The sequence below is a fragment of the Odocoileus virginianus genome, chromosome 6, assembly GCF_023699985.2.
Source record: "Odocoileus virginianus isolate 20LAN1187 ecotype Illinois chromosome 6, Ovbor_1.2, whole genome shotgun sequence".
Classification (NCBI taxonomy): domain Eukaryota; kingdom Metazoa; phylum Chordata; class Mammalia; order Artiodactyla; family Cervidae; genus Odocoileus; species Odocoileus virginianus.
In genome coordinates, this window is record NC_069679.1 from 65,126,785 (window position 1) to 65,140,276 (window position 13,492).

General features: G+C 36.1%; 1 protein-coding gene across 10 annotated transcripts in view; it reads left to right on the forward strand.

Annotated features, from left to right (window-relative positions):
- The window catches only part of FUT8 (fucosyltransferase 8), a 306,683-nt gene that overhangs the window by 238,761 nt on the left and 54,430 nt on the right, over positions 1–13,492 (forward strand). For all 10 annotated transcript variants that reach the window (XM_070469493.1, XM_070469495.1, XM_070469496.1 and 7 more), the window contains one exon: positions 3,137–3,374. In XM_070469493.1, coding sequence (XP_070325594.1) covers positions 3,137–3,374 — 238 coding nt within the window. The remainder of the gene's footprint in view (positions 1–3,136; positions 3,375–13,492) is intronic.

A 13,492-nucleotide genomic window follows, 5' to 3' on the forward strand; every position in this document is an offset into this window, starting at 1 on the left:
CCTCCATCTGCTGGAAGTGTATCATATTCCAAGTGTGTGTATGTGGTGTGTGTGAGAGAGAAAGGGAGATAGGGAATGAGAGAGGGAGAGATGAGTGGAGGGAGCAGCATAAAACCATGAGCAGGGGAAAAAGCAAAAGAATTACAGTGTAGAACAGAATTATCTGCCTGCATTTTGGCGTTTCTAGTAGAGAAATATAGAAGAGAGTGCATTAGGCACACAAGAAGCAAACAAAAAACAGATTTTATCATCAGAAATAGCTACCCTGATAGAATGATAACATAATTAAAGTAAAGCTTTTAGCAGTGAAGTCCTTCTCCATATTCTTGCTTACGAATGAGACATACACACTTCAAGTTTTTTGCAGACATCAACAGAAAAGTCTAAAACCAGGATCAGTGGTAACTGACAAAGTCTGTTTGGTGAGAAATTCGGAGATTGCGTATATGAATGTATGTATGTATAACAATGGCTCTATTTCATGTTTATAGAATTCCTTAAATCTCTTTATTTGTTGCTACTGCATAACAGTGGTGGATAACAAAGACTTAGCTCTGATAAGGGGTTTTCTTATATAAGGTTCCTTTCCATCAGAATAAGTCCCTATCCATCTCAGAGTTGTTGCTTTCTTTACCTATTATATATCTGCTTTTTTTTTTCCTAGATATTTGTTCTGATGAGCCTAATCTTGTGTTAGAATATAAACTTTTTCTGTTTCTTGCTATCTCTCTCTTTTTTCCTGAATATTTTATGAACAAGATCCTTTGAATTTTGCAGACTTTTAAATATATTTTGGTTAAAAAAAAAAAAAAAGGGGGCTATAGCTCTGAGTCTTTTCAGTGTTTTGTTTAACTATTATCATTCCAAACAGCCATTCATTTTCTGTTATCACTCTCTGCCTTAGAGTCTTCCATTGGTTACGCATATATGTAGACCTTTTTCATTCCAGAACCAAACATAATAGACTTTTTTCCCTTTCTCTGTGTTATCTTTGACATTACAGAAAGATTTAATATATTCTGTCACCAGCTTACTTGGAGACACATTAAGACTCTTGAATTATACTTCATTTCATAAATTATCCTCTTTTCCTTAGACTTCAGTTCTTGAAACACTGGGTTCTAATTAAACTCTTTTCTCAAGAAATACAGATGTATTTTTTAATGTAAATGTGAGTCTTCAGCAAAAAAATCTACAGTTTGAAAACTAAAGATTGGATGTTTTAATTATTATATTCCTTTACTCTCTTTTTTCCTTAAAAGAATGAGAACTAATATGATATAATATGGAAAACTGGTTGTGAGGTATGTGGGATATCTGTATTAACTTTGCACTAATTCTGTACATCTCAAAGCAGTTCTAAAAGAAAATGTTTATTGAAAAATATATGAAGGACATTTTCATTCATATGAATTTCAGAAATATTCAGGGTTTTTTATTTCTTACAAATCATGAAATATCTAACAAATGTCAATACTCTTTGCTCTCTTAACTATTGAATTAATAATAAAGCTTTGAATCAGCTTGAGACCATTATTTACTCCCAGATCCTTGTATAGTAAGAAAGTAAATGATGAATTGGTCTCCGGACATCAGACCCCCTCTGTTCCTCTCAAATATTCCGTGGCTGAAGTGGGGATCTTTATAGCCTGAGGAGTCTGTCCATGAGTTCAGTCTCAAGTGAAGAGAATCAGCGACTCTAGAACTTGATTGAGGAAACAGCACTGATCACGTCTTGCTGAATTTTATCTGGGCTTTCTTGAATTCTTAAGGGCTCTAACTCTTTACAAGACTCTTGGTGATAGAGGTTTTTCTTTGATCTGAAAGGACTAGCCTGCAGTGGCACATCTGAATATGAAATATAATTCTGAAAGTAATTGTGTGTTGCATTTTCCCTTCTCAGCTTTTCTCCCCCCCGAATCATTTTATAGCCTAATCATCCTAGCTTTTGTTTCTAGGGCTTTACTTGACACGACAACTATCACGATGACATGACAAGATGATATCCCTAGAAAATAGTTGTAGATTTGTGGCTTGGCAACTGCTTTATTAAAGGCAGTTAAATTGTTTATAAATTGAGAACTGATTACCTTGCTTATTGCTATGAGGAAGAAAAGATGCTGTTCCTGAAAGTACCTGTTCTTTCTCTCCCGGACCTGCAGACAGAACAGCTTGAAAGTTTTCTCAGGCTAAGGAGTTCTTGTCAAAACAGATTTTTGTTTGAAGAACTAAGCTGCCTAGGGTATTTACAAATAGCCCAAATGAAATACAATGGGGCTGAAACCTTAGAATGGGAAAAAAGAATTTTTCATATTTGCTTAACCCCACTGGACCCCACTGGACCCATTGTTAGATAATACAAATAATATTAAAGTGTTTTAACCACTTGCTAGTCATCTTATATCAAAGTTTGTAAATAAGAAAAAATGGATAGCCTGATTAAAAATTAGCATAACACATTCTCAATATATCTGATATAAAGCATGTTCTGCATTTTATTTTGAAAATTACCAGTAACATCAGTTTTGTTTTCTTAAAGTCCTATGACTGATATTTTTTAATGTTGAACTCAGATATCCTTTTACAGTATTCAGTGGCTTTACTTCCATAATGAAAAAGTCCATTTTGTTGGTGACATCTCAAAATCTGGAATAGGTAGAATTATTAGATAAATTATAGTTTTTCCTTTAAGATAATTTGAGTTTCATCTGTGAAGGTAATAAGCTCAGAATGCTGAAGTGCAGCTGGAGTAAACGAACTATTTTGCTCCTTTTATAAAGATTTCAATGTGTGCAACTTTGAATTCAAAGAGGATCATACTTGCATGTTCTGAGTGATAGAGAAGTGAAAGAGTATTTTTTTTTTAATGTAGCTGCTTAATTTCACATTTGTTGGTGATGTTTCTGAAGTAAGTGGTCTTTTTCCCTGCCATCTCCATCTACTTTCAAAGTATGCACATAAAATTTTCAGTGGATTCTTTGAAATCTAATCTTAAAAACTAACTTCCTTGCTTAATAAGATAATACTGGACTGGTCCTGGCTTATTATATTGATTTTTGACGTTTGCCACCTATAAAGAGAAGTTAACTTCTCCATACAGTTTATTGTCGCCTTTGTTTCTCTTCCTTACTGACAGAATCCCAAGGACTGCAGCAAAGCCAAGAAGCTGGTGTGTAACATCAACAAAGGCTGTGGCTATGGCTGTCAACTCCATCACGTGGTCTACTGCTTCATGATTGCATATGGCACCCAGCGAACACTCATCTTGGAATCTCACAATTGGCGCTATGCTACTGGAGGATGGGAAACTGTGTTTAGACCTGTAAGTGAGACCTGCACAGACAGATCTGGTGTCTCCACTGGACACTGGTCAGGTAAGAAGCTTGTGCAACTTGTCATCTCTCTGGGTTGAACTACTGTATAACCAAGTTACCGGATTTCTACTTAGAACCTTATGGATCATAGTATTTTTCTCTGCATTGTGAATATTATACATTATCCAGATAAAATCTGGAATAGTAATATTTTATTCACAAAGTGTTTCATGATAAATGTCTTATTTTTTTACCACACCACACAGCATGCAGGAATCTTAGTTCCCCAACCAGGAATTGAACCTGTGCCCTCTGCCATGGAAGTACGGAGTCCTAATCACTGGACTACCAGGGGATTCCCTCATGATCAGTTTCATTTCTAATGTTTATTTTTATCTGGATCTAGCAAAATCACTAAGTTTTTTCAAGGAACATAATTAATTCTTTCAATGATGATGATGTACCTTCTCTTTTTGGGGTGCTTTCACATTATTGTACTCATTTGATCCTCATAATTATAACATAGACTGCTGGTTCTCAGACTTCAGCATGCGTGAGAATTATCTGGAAAGCTGATTAAAATACTTTCTGATTCAGTAAGCCTGAGAAAGGGCCTGAAATTTGTATTTCTGACAAAGTTTCCAGGTTCAGGGACCATACCATAAGAACTACTTAGACAGTGTAGGTACCTTTATCTCCATTTTATAGTTGAGGACAATGAAGCCTAATTTGTTTATGTGATTTTAATTTTATTCAGGAAACATTTAATGAGGAATAATGTGTTTAAGGTAGAATGCTAGGCATGAGAAGAGATGCAAAGATGAGCAAGAAATTTCTCTCCAAGGACTTGGTGATAGAAGGGATAGAGTATAGATAGAGTTTCTTACCTCTAGTCTTTTATTTTTTCTACAATGATGATCTTTAAATAAGGTCCAAAGTTGGGCTGCCTTTGTTAAAATCTTTGCTGTATCTTTTTGTAATCTTGGGCAAGTAAAGTTAACCTAGGCCTTAATTTCCTCATCTGTAAAATGAAGAGTAGCAATTTACTTAGCTCTTTGAGTTGTTGATAGGATTAAATGCACTAATATGTATAACGCACTTAGCACAGTACCTGACATATGACCGCAAGTAATTGTTAGATGTCTTTAATAGCCTGTATTCATTGAGTGCCGACAGTGTGACATATATGGAACTAAGTGATTAGGTGAAGTGCGTAGTAAGTCAGTACGCTGTCTCTGCACTCACATCTTATAAGAAGTCCGGTATTTTCCAAAATGCTGAGGCATTTCAGTTAATATAATTTCTTATGGAGCTGAGCACCTTTTTCCACATGCTAAAACACTAGATGTGAAATGAGGAGCTATGTTATTGGCAAAGTGAGAACTTTAGTTCCTTTGTTTCTTTTTGCCTCCTTTGGGAAATACAGGTAATACTTCACAGAAATGTCAAGAAAGTTAATTGGGTAATTTCTTCTATAAAATGCTTTAAGTTGCTCTATAAAATGTCCTTTATGGATTTAAAGTATCATCTTATGATATGAATTTTGTCTTCTTTAGGAGCCTTATTCTGTATATCAGCGTTTGTTTTTTCTTTGTAGCTCACTTCAAATTTTAAAGTGAACCTCTTAATCTAAAACTTAGCTGAGCTCTAGTTTTGAGGTTTCCTCTTCCATTGATCGGCTTCTCAGGTCGCTCAGTGAAGAATCTGCCTGCCAGTGCAGGAGACGCAGGAGACGTTCAGTGCCCTGGAGGAGGAGATGGCAACCCCCTCCAGCATTCTTGCCTGGAAACTCCCATGACAGAGGGGCCTGGCGGGCTTCAGTCCATGGAGTCAGAGAGTCGGACATGCCTGAGCAACTGAACCCACACGCACTTTCATTGATCTGGTGTGCGGTTTATAGCTGGTACAAACAGATTAGGTGTCAAGGCTAGGGAGATAGAGGAAAAGCAACTCTTACCAGTCTCACTGTGGCTAACTTTTTCATTTTGTGTACTTAGTTCAGTTTCAAGCTGCTTTGATTGTGGAAGCATATAGCCTGCAAAGAATAAGTTTCACTGTTTCAAAGGAGAGGTAACTTTATGAGTAGCCGTCAGTTAATAAAAAAAGTGAAAAGTTAGCCTCACTAGACTTACCAATTTAGTATATAGGTTGGCCATGCCAGTATGCTACAAGTAGTTATTTGGTTTGTTTGATTGTAATCCGGAATCCTTATATATTTTGTAGTATGTAGTGGTAACTATAGAACATGAAGGTTAAAAATATAAAATATGGAGAAGGGAATGGCAACCCACTCCAACATTATTGCCTGGAGACATCCATGGACAGAGGAGCCTGGTGGCCTACAGTCCATGGGGTCACAAAGAATTGGTCACGACTGAGTGATTGAGACTTTCACTTTACTTTGAACAATACCTGTTATAGTAGACATGAAATTATTCAAAAAGAGTCAATTGTATTTTTATGCATCTGAAAAACAACAGTTAGAAAGTGTAATTACTTTTGCACAAAAAATATAATATTCTCAGGAATAATGATTAACAAAAGCTAAGGACGACTGTTAGTATAGAAATTATAAAGTGCTATAGACAGCCAATAAAGATGAGCAAAATAAATGGAAGAAAAAAAAAAATATATATATATATATAAAAGAGACAACTAATGAGAACCTGCTATATAGCACATGAAAATCTACTTAATGCTCTCTGGTGATGTAAATGGGAAGGAAATCTGAAAAGGGGGGTTATATGTCCACATATGGCTGATTCACTTTGCTATACAGCAGAAAATAACATTGTAAAGCAACTATATGCCAATAAAATATTTTTATGAAAAGGCTGGAATTTGAAACATTCAGAATTTCTTCATGTTACAGTTAAACAGACTCTCAAAATCATCCTTACTTTTTTATGTGGACTCTAAGACCTGGTAGATACTCAGTGGCTTATTCACAATCACACAGCTTATAAATGACAGAACTGTGATTAATACACTCACTCTACCTACCTCAAGTCTAAGTCCTTCCTAGTATGCTATTGTCAAATGCCTTACCTAGCAGAATAATGGTTAGAAGTGTAGAACGGTCTTTAATGTCTGGGAACTAAATAATATGATGAATTTAATAACTCTATTCTCTTTCCTCCCTCTATCCTGTAACTTTTCCTGAATCTTTCATATAATTTTAGGTACTGAAGAGTTACCAGTGGTATTTCCTTCTTAGTCATTTGCTGTCCCTGATTAAAGAAGTCATTTTATCATGGTATCATAGAATTATAATTTTAATTAAATATATCTTTGCTTTTTCACTACAGATACTGTATAAAATCATACATCTTTCTTCATGCTAATGAATTAACCTATGCCTGTTGGACACCTTTAATTAAACTAGTAGTTATTTTCAATGTTCTTTCAGAATTCATTATAAGTAAAATAATTTAGATGCTAATCTTATATCCAAAAGAAGAGGTTTATTTTAGAACTTGGAATACTTTAATTTTTATGAAAAGTATGATTGCCATCCGCCATCCACTTCTATGTCTGTTTATATATACTATCTATATATGTACCTTTTGGAGAAACCTATTTCTAGAATTAGAGAATTCAGAATGATTTAATAAGCTCTTTGACATTAGTCCTTCAGTTAACCATAAGTCAACTAAATCTTTTACTGTTCTGACTTGTACAAAGATTTTTAGGATATTATGACACGACTGCCATGAATTTATTGCTGTTTGTACTCACTTGACACAATGTGCCTGCAGGTGGAATTTAGTGATTTCTGTGCAAATTTGTCACCAGTATAGGAATTAGTATGCACATTTGGTCATTTGAATAGCCGAAGCATAGCTTGTTGTAAGTTGAATTCTTTTTCTCCTTTATTTTTTTATATTTGTGTATGAAACCATATCCTTTGTAGTAAAATGCTGCTGTTTAATTGTGAAGTTGTTTCTGACTCTTTGTGACCCCATGGACTATAGCCTGCCAAGCTTCTCTGTGCGTGGGATTTCCCAGGCAAGATACTGCAGTGGGTTGCCATTTCCTTCTCCAAAAATTTGGTTTAGTGAAGAAAAATATAAAAATTATGCTCTCAATTGAAAATAATAATCTTTCCTTGTTACCTACAGCTGTCATGTCGGTTCCAAAGTTGTTGATCAAATGGTCAGTTATTTTTCTATATCCCAAAATGTTTCCTAAACCTGAACAAACTACATGTAGTAGGCTTGATTCTTCCATATAGATTCCTTATGATAATTTAGAATGGGAATCTTGGCATTTAATAGTTTGAAGTATCTTTCAATAGTAATTGATCTGTTAAGTTTTGTTGACCGTTTTAGGCTATGTATGATTACCAGTTTCCAAGATACTTTCTAGTTGCTGTTTACTCTTGAATACATTGATTTAGCAGTAGGGAACTTAAGCCATTTAAACTCAGTCCTCCATTATTTTTTTCCCTTCATATTCAGATTAGCAATTAAACCATTTGGGTGTTTTGCATTTCCTTCTCTTGTCTTTCATTGTGATAAATTGAACTGAATTACTTAGTTTGGTAAATTTAATTGAAAAACTTTCTTTTAAATGAAAATAATGACTAGTAAGAAACCATCCTTATAAATATGAAAAAATTTAATGCCCTAGAGATATCTGATTTAAGTGTATGTTTAGATAGATTGCTGCTTGCTTGAAAAAGTTGGTTTAAAGCTCAACATTCAGAAAACTAAGATTATGGCATCCAGTCCCATCGCTTCATGGCAAATAGATGGGGAAACAGTGGAAACAGTGGCTGACTTTAGTTTTTGGGGCTCCAAAATCACTGCAGATGGTGACTGCAACCATGAAATTAAAAGACGCTTATTCCTTGGAAGGAAACTTAAGAGCAACCTAGACAGCATGTTAAAAAGCAGAGACATTACTTTGCCAACAAAGGTCCATCTAGTCAAGGCTATTGGTCATGTATGGACCTGAGAGTTGGACTATAAAGAAAGCTGAGCACCAAAGAATTGATGCTTTTGAACTGTGGTGTTGGAGAAGACTCTTGAGAGTCCCTTGGACTGCAAGGAGATCCAACCAGTCCGTCCTAAAGGAGATCCAGTCCTGAGTGTTCATTGGAAGGACTGATATTGAAGCTGAAACTCCAATACTTTGGCCACCTGATGTGAAGAGCTGACTCATTTGAAAAGATCCTGATGCTGGGAAAGATGGAGGGCAAGTGGAGAAAGGGATGACAGAGGATGAGATGGTTGGATGGCATCATCGACTCAATGGACATGGGTTTGGGTAAACTCCGGGAGTTGGTGATGGACAGGGAGACCCGGCGTGCTGCAGTCCATGGGGTCGTAAAGAGTCGGACACGACTGAGCGACTGAACTCAACTGAACTGCTTACTATATTTAATTACCTAAATTGGATTGTTGCCTTCTCTCCATGCCTTATTTAAAAAAAGATTTGGTCAAAAGATTTTATTTGGCAGTCTTCATGGAGGTAATCTTAAACTAAAAGTAATTTAATAAAAGCACTTGCTTTGTGCTAGGCACCATGCTGGACTACATACTACCTGATCAGCCTGGGGAAAAGGCAGACAACTAGAAGGAACAATTAAAATTTATTGTGACATGGGTAAGTTCATAGTACTCAAAAGTACATGTCTATCGTGTATTTGGGGTTCTTCTGCCTAAGGCCCCTCACCTTGTGCTCAGTCATGTCTGACTCTTTGTGGTTCCACGGACTGTAGCTCATCAGGCTCCTCTGTCCCTGGGATTTTCCAGACAAGAACACTGGAGTGGATTGCCATTTCCTGCTCCAGGAGATCTTGCTAACCCAGGGATCTAACCAGCGTCTCTTGGGTTTCCTGCCTTAGCAGGTAGATTCTTTTACCTCTGGGCAACCTGGGAAGCATAAAGCACCTACATAATGCTATGTTTCCTGCATTTTATTTAAAACTTGCATAATTGTCATCTGTAGGACAGCAATTTTGCATTACCATTTTATGTAGAGACAATAGGAAGGTAATTTAGTTTTCTACCTTGGTTGAGCAGTTTTTTCCAATTATATTAGAGATGTAATTGACATATAACATTTTATTAATTTAAGATATACAACATAAGTTTAGTAAAAATCCATCTTCTCACATGGCTACAAATATTTTTTCTTGTAATGAGAACTTTTAAGATTTACCCACCTTCAACTCTACAGTACAGTATTATTAACTATAGTCACCATGCTGTATTGTTCAGTTCGGTTGCTCAGTCGTGTCCGACTCTGTGACTCCATGAAGTGCAGCACGCCAGGCCACCCTGTCCATCACCAACTCCCGGAGTTCACCCAAACCCATGTCCACTGAGTCAGTGATGCCATCTAACCATCTCATCCTCTGTTGTCCCCTTCTCCTCCTGCCCTCTATCTTTCCCAGCATCAGGGTCTTTTCAAATGACCCAACTCTTCACATCAGATGGCCAAAGTATTGAAGTTTCAGCTTCAAAATCAGTCCTACCAAGGAATACCCAGGACTGATCTCCTTTAGGATGGACTGGTTGGATCTCCTTGCAGTCCAAGGGACTCTCAAGAGTCTTCTCCAACACCACAGTTCAAAAGCATCAATTCTTTGGCTCTCAGCTTTCTTTATAGTCCAACTCTCACATCCATACATGACCACTGGAAAAACCATAGCCTTGACTAGACGGACCTTTGTTGGCAAAGTAATGTCTCTGCTTTTTAACATGCTGTCTAGGTTGGTCATAACTTTCCTTCCAAGGAGTAAGTGTCTTTTAATTTGATGGCTGCAGTCACCATCTGCAGTGATTTTGGAGCCCAGAAAAATAAAGTCTGCACATCCTCAGAATTTATATATCCTTTTTTTTTTCTAAGTTTATACTTTTGACCACTATCACCCCTTTCCCCCAACTTTCCCTGCCTTCACCTCTCTTTACCTCTGGCAACCACCAATCCATTCTCTTTTCCAATGAGTTTGTTTTTTTTAGATTCCACATACAAGGGAGATCATACAGTGTGTGTGTTTCTCTGACTGACTTATTTCACTTAGCATAATATCCTTAAGGCCTGTCCATGTTGTTGTAGATGACAAGCTTTCTTTCTTTCTCATGATATGGCATTGTGTGTATATAAAAATGTGTGTGTGTATATATATACATATATATGTGTGTATGTATATGTATTATTTTCTTTATCCATTCATTTACCAATGGACATTTGAGTTGTTTCCATGGCTGAGTTATTATAAATAATGCTGCAGTGAACATGAGGGTGCAGGTATCTCTTCAAGATAGTGATTTCATTTCCTTTGTATATATACCCAGAGATGAGATTGCTGGATCATACGTTATTCTGTCATTAAACTCTTTAAGCAAATACCTCACTAAGGTTAAAAGGAAAATCTTTAGCAAGCTGAGACAAATTACTTTAACTTCTTCCTGTGAAACTAATGTTTATGACATTTACAAAATTACTCAGATGTCTATTGAAGTCATCCTAATAATCTAACAAGCTTGTATCCTTAACAATGACTGATCTCAGATGGACTGATTGATAAACTAATAATATGGTTGATAATCTATAGACATAACCTGTTAGGATAGACTATGGACCTGCTTCTACATAGTATTTTTACAGTAGTGTTTTCAGCCTTTGGTGATTAATTGAATAGAATATGAAATAAGTCCATTTAATATTTTAGATCTCTTGTGCTGCAAAAATATCTTCGTTTCTCTGTTTAGGTAATGTGAGGAAGAGGAGAGGATACTGGTCTGTGAGTTTAACTATATCTGATCTCAGTTCTGTTGTTTTTAGCCTTCTGAACTTAAGCAATTAATTATCACTTCTGAACCTCAGATTTGCTTTAATAAACTCATGATATTCAATACTTATCTCCCTACCCACTTTTATGGGACTGTAGTCATAAAGGAAAGTGATTAAAAGCTATGAAAGGTATTAAGGAGATTTTAACACAGAGTTTCTTTTCATTGTCTATGTTTGGTCCCCAAGTTTTAAAACAAAAATGTTGTAATGGAATATATTATTAAATTACAATTTTCAAAAATAGAAAAGTTATCCTTTACTCTGAGATGAAAACTAGGTCTTTATAAGGACTTCATAGACAGTTTTCCCTTTTAAAATTATAAAGTTACATGAAAAAATTGAAAGAGATCCAGAGAGGAGAAATAACTTCTGAGAATAACCTCTAAGCACTAGACTCACTCTGCTTAATAAACCCACTAATTAAACATAGTAAAATTCTAGACCAGTCTCTCTGCAGCTGCCTTAATATTTTTTCTATACCAGTATTCCTGAGATAGAAGGTATACTCCTACCTATAACAGTGGCTCACTATAATTAGTGATTTTAAAATTGGCTGTGTCTGTGGGAATGGGACGGTGGTACAGGGAGATGATCTGAAAGACTGAGCTAGCTATCCCTGCTTCAAAACTCTAGTAGGTCCCTCTGCCCTACACCCTACTGTTTTGAGAACTACTGACTTAAACACGTCATTTGCAGGTACATAAAGACTTTCATTTCAACTTTTGCAAGACTTCTTTGGCTGTTCATGGTCCGTAAAAGAAAGAAAGATTTTTGTCTTAGGAATATAAAATACCAGTTAGAATATATGTGTATCTCAGAAGAACTCAAACTGCCTTTCCCTCTGATACCTTCTTATCTTCAGCTTCCCACCTGTGGAGAGAAAGGAATGTATGGTATCTTGTTTATAGTTACGAAATATGAGAGTAGAGAGCTGAAGCTTTGTCCACACAACAGTTTTGCCCAGAGCACGCCCACATCTTGAAAATGGCTGTTGATGTTTATTTCCATATTTGTCCTACAAATGCTTCTTATGTTGAGATATGAGTAAACATGGGGAAAGTGAGTCAGAGGTTTGCAAACTGCCAGGATAAACATGGTACATTTTTCTGAACTGCCAATTTTATTTGCTGGTATGTAAGCTAAATCATTTTCAGATGATAAAACAAACAGGATATATAATGGTGTAAAATGAAAATTTTGATTAAAACATCAAATTCAATCCATAGGTTTAGTCCAGCCTTCATATCCTTAGTAGTAGAAGTTTACCCTCCTTTGCTGTTCGGAGCATTTTGAGAAAAACTTTAATTAGTACCGTTCTGTTGGGTTGGCCAAAAGATTTGTTCACATTTTCCCTAACATCTTGCAGAAAAACCCAAATGAACTTTTTGGCCAACCCAATATATTTGCATTTTTTTAGCTATTTATTTTATCTTGAAGGCAATTACAGACGGCAGCAGGGCCTAGGTCTTCTGGGTTATTTACACAATGTCAACCACTTGACCAACACACAATAAATTTAATAAAAAAACAAAACCCATCTCTTTTGTGGTGGTGGTGGTGGTTTAGTTGTTAAGTCATGTCCGACTTTTGCGACCCCATGGACTGTAGCCTGCCAGGCTCCTCTGTCCATGGGATTCTCCAGGCAAGAATACTGGAGTGGGTTGCCATTCCTTCTCCAGGGGATCTTCCTGACCCAGGAATTGAACCCCCGGGTCTCCCACATTGCAGGCATCTCTTCTGTATCCTGGTCCAATTTGACTATTACCCTGCAAGCTGTATGAGGCACTTTTACTAAATTGTCATTTTTTAAAATGGTCTGTTGCTAAGAATGTATTTTTTTTAGCAATATATCCTGCCCCTTTTGTACAAAGATATGGCAGAATGAGTTCAGAGATGAAAAGAGGTATGATTTAGGAAGCAGCAATACATAATTAGCATCAGAAGTCATTGTGGAGTAGAAATAATTTCATTGAAAAAGTTTTTGAAAACTCCTCTTAAGTCTCTTTAGAACCTACCCAAGTTTGCTAGAAATAAAATCCAGGCTCTCTGAGTTTCCTGTGGGAATGTCTGGGCCTTGACCTTGATACCTATATCAGAAATTATCAGTGTTTTTGTAAGTACTCATATACCTTTTATGTTAAAAGTATGTTCTTAAAATTTGCTGTAAATTGAATTGTTATAATTAAGTCATATTTTAAATATTCCAGTGGGACTATGTAAAGAATTCCAAAGGAAATCTTTTCATAAAGTAAAGATTCTTTTTTTCTAATATGAGTTCTTAGTCCCCTGGTTCGTTGCTCTCGCTCTCTCTTCTTCTCCCTCATATTCTCTTTAAAATTCAGTCAATTGATTACATTGTGATAAGTCTTATT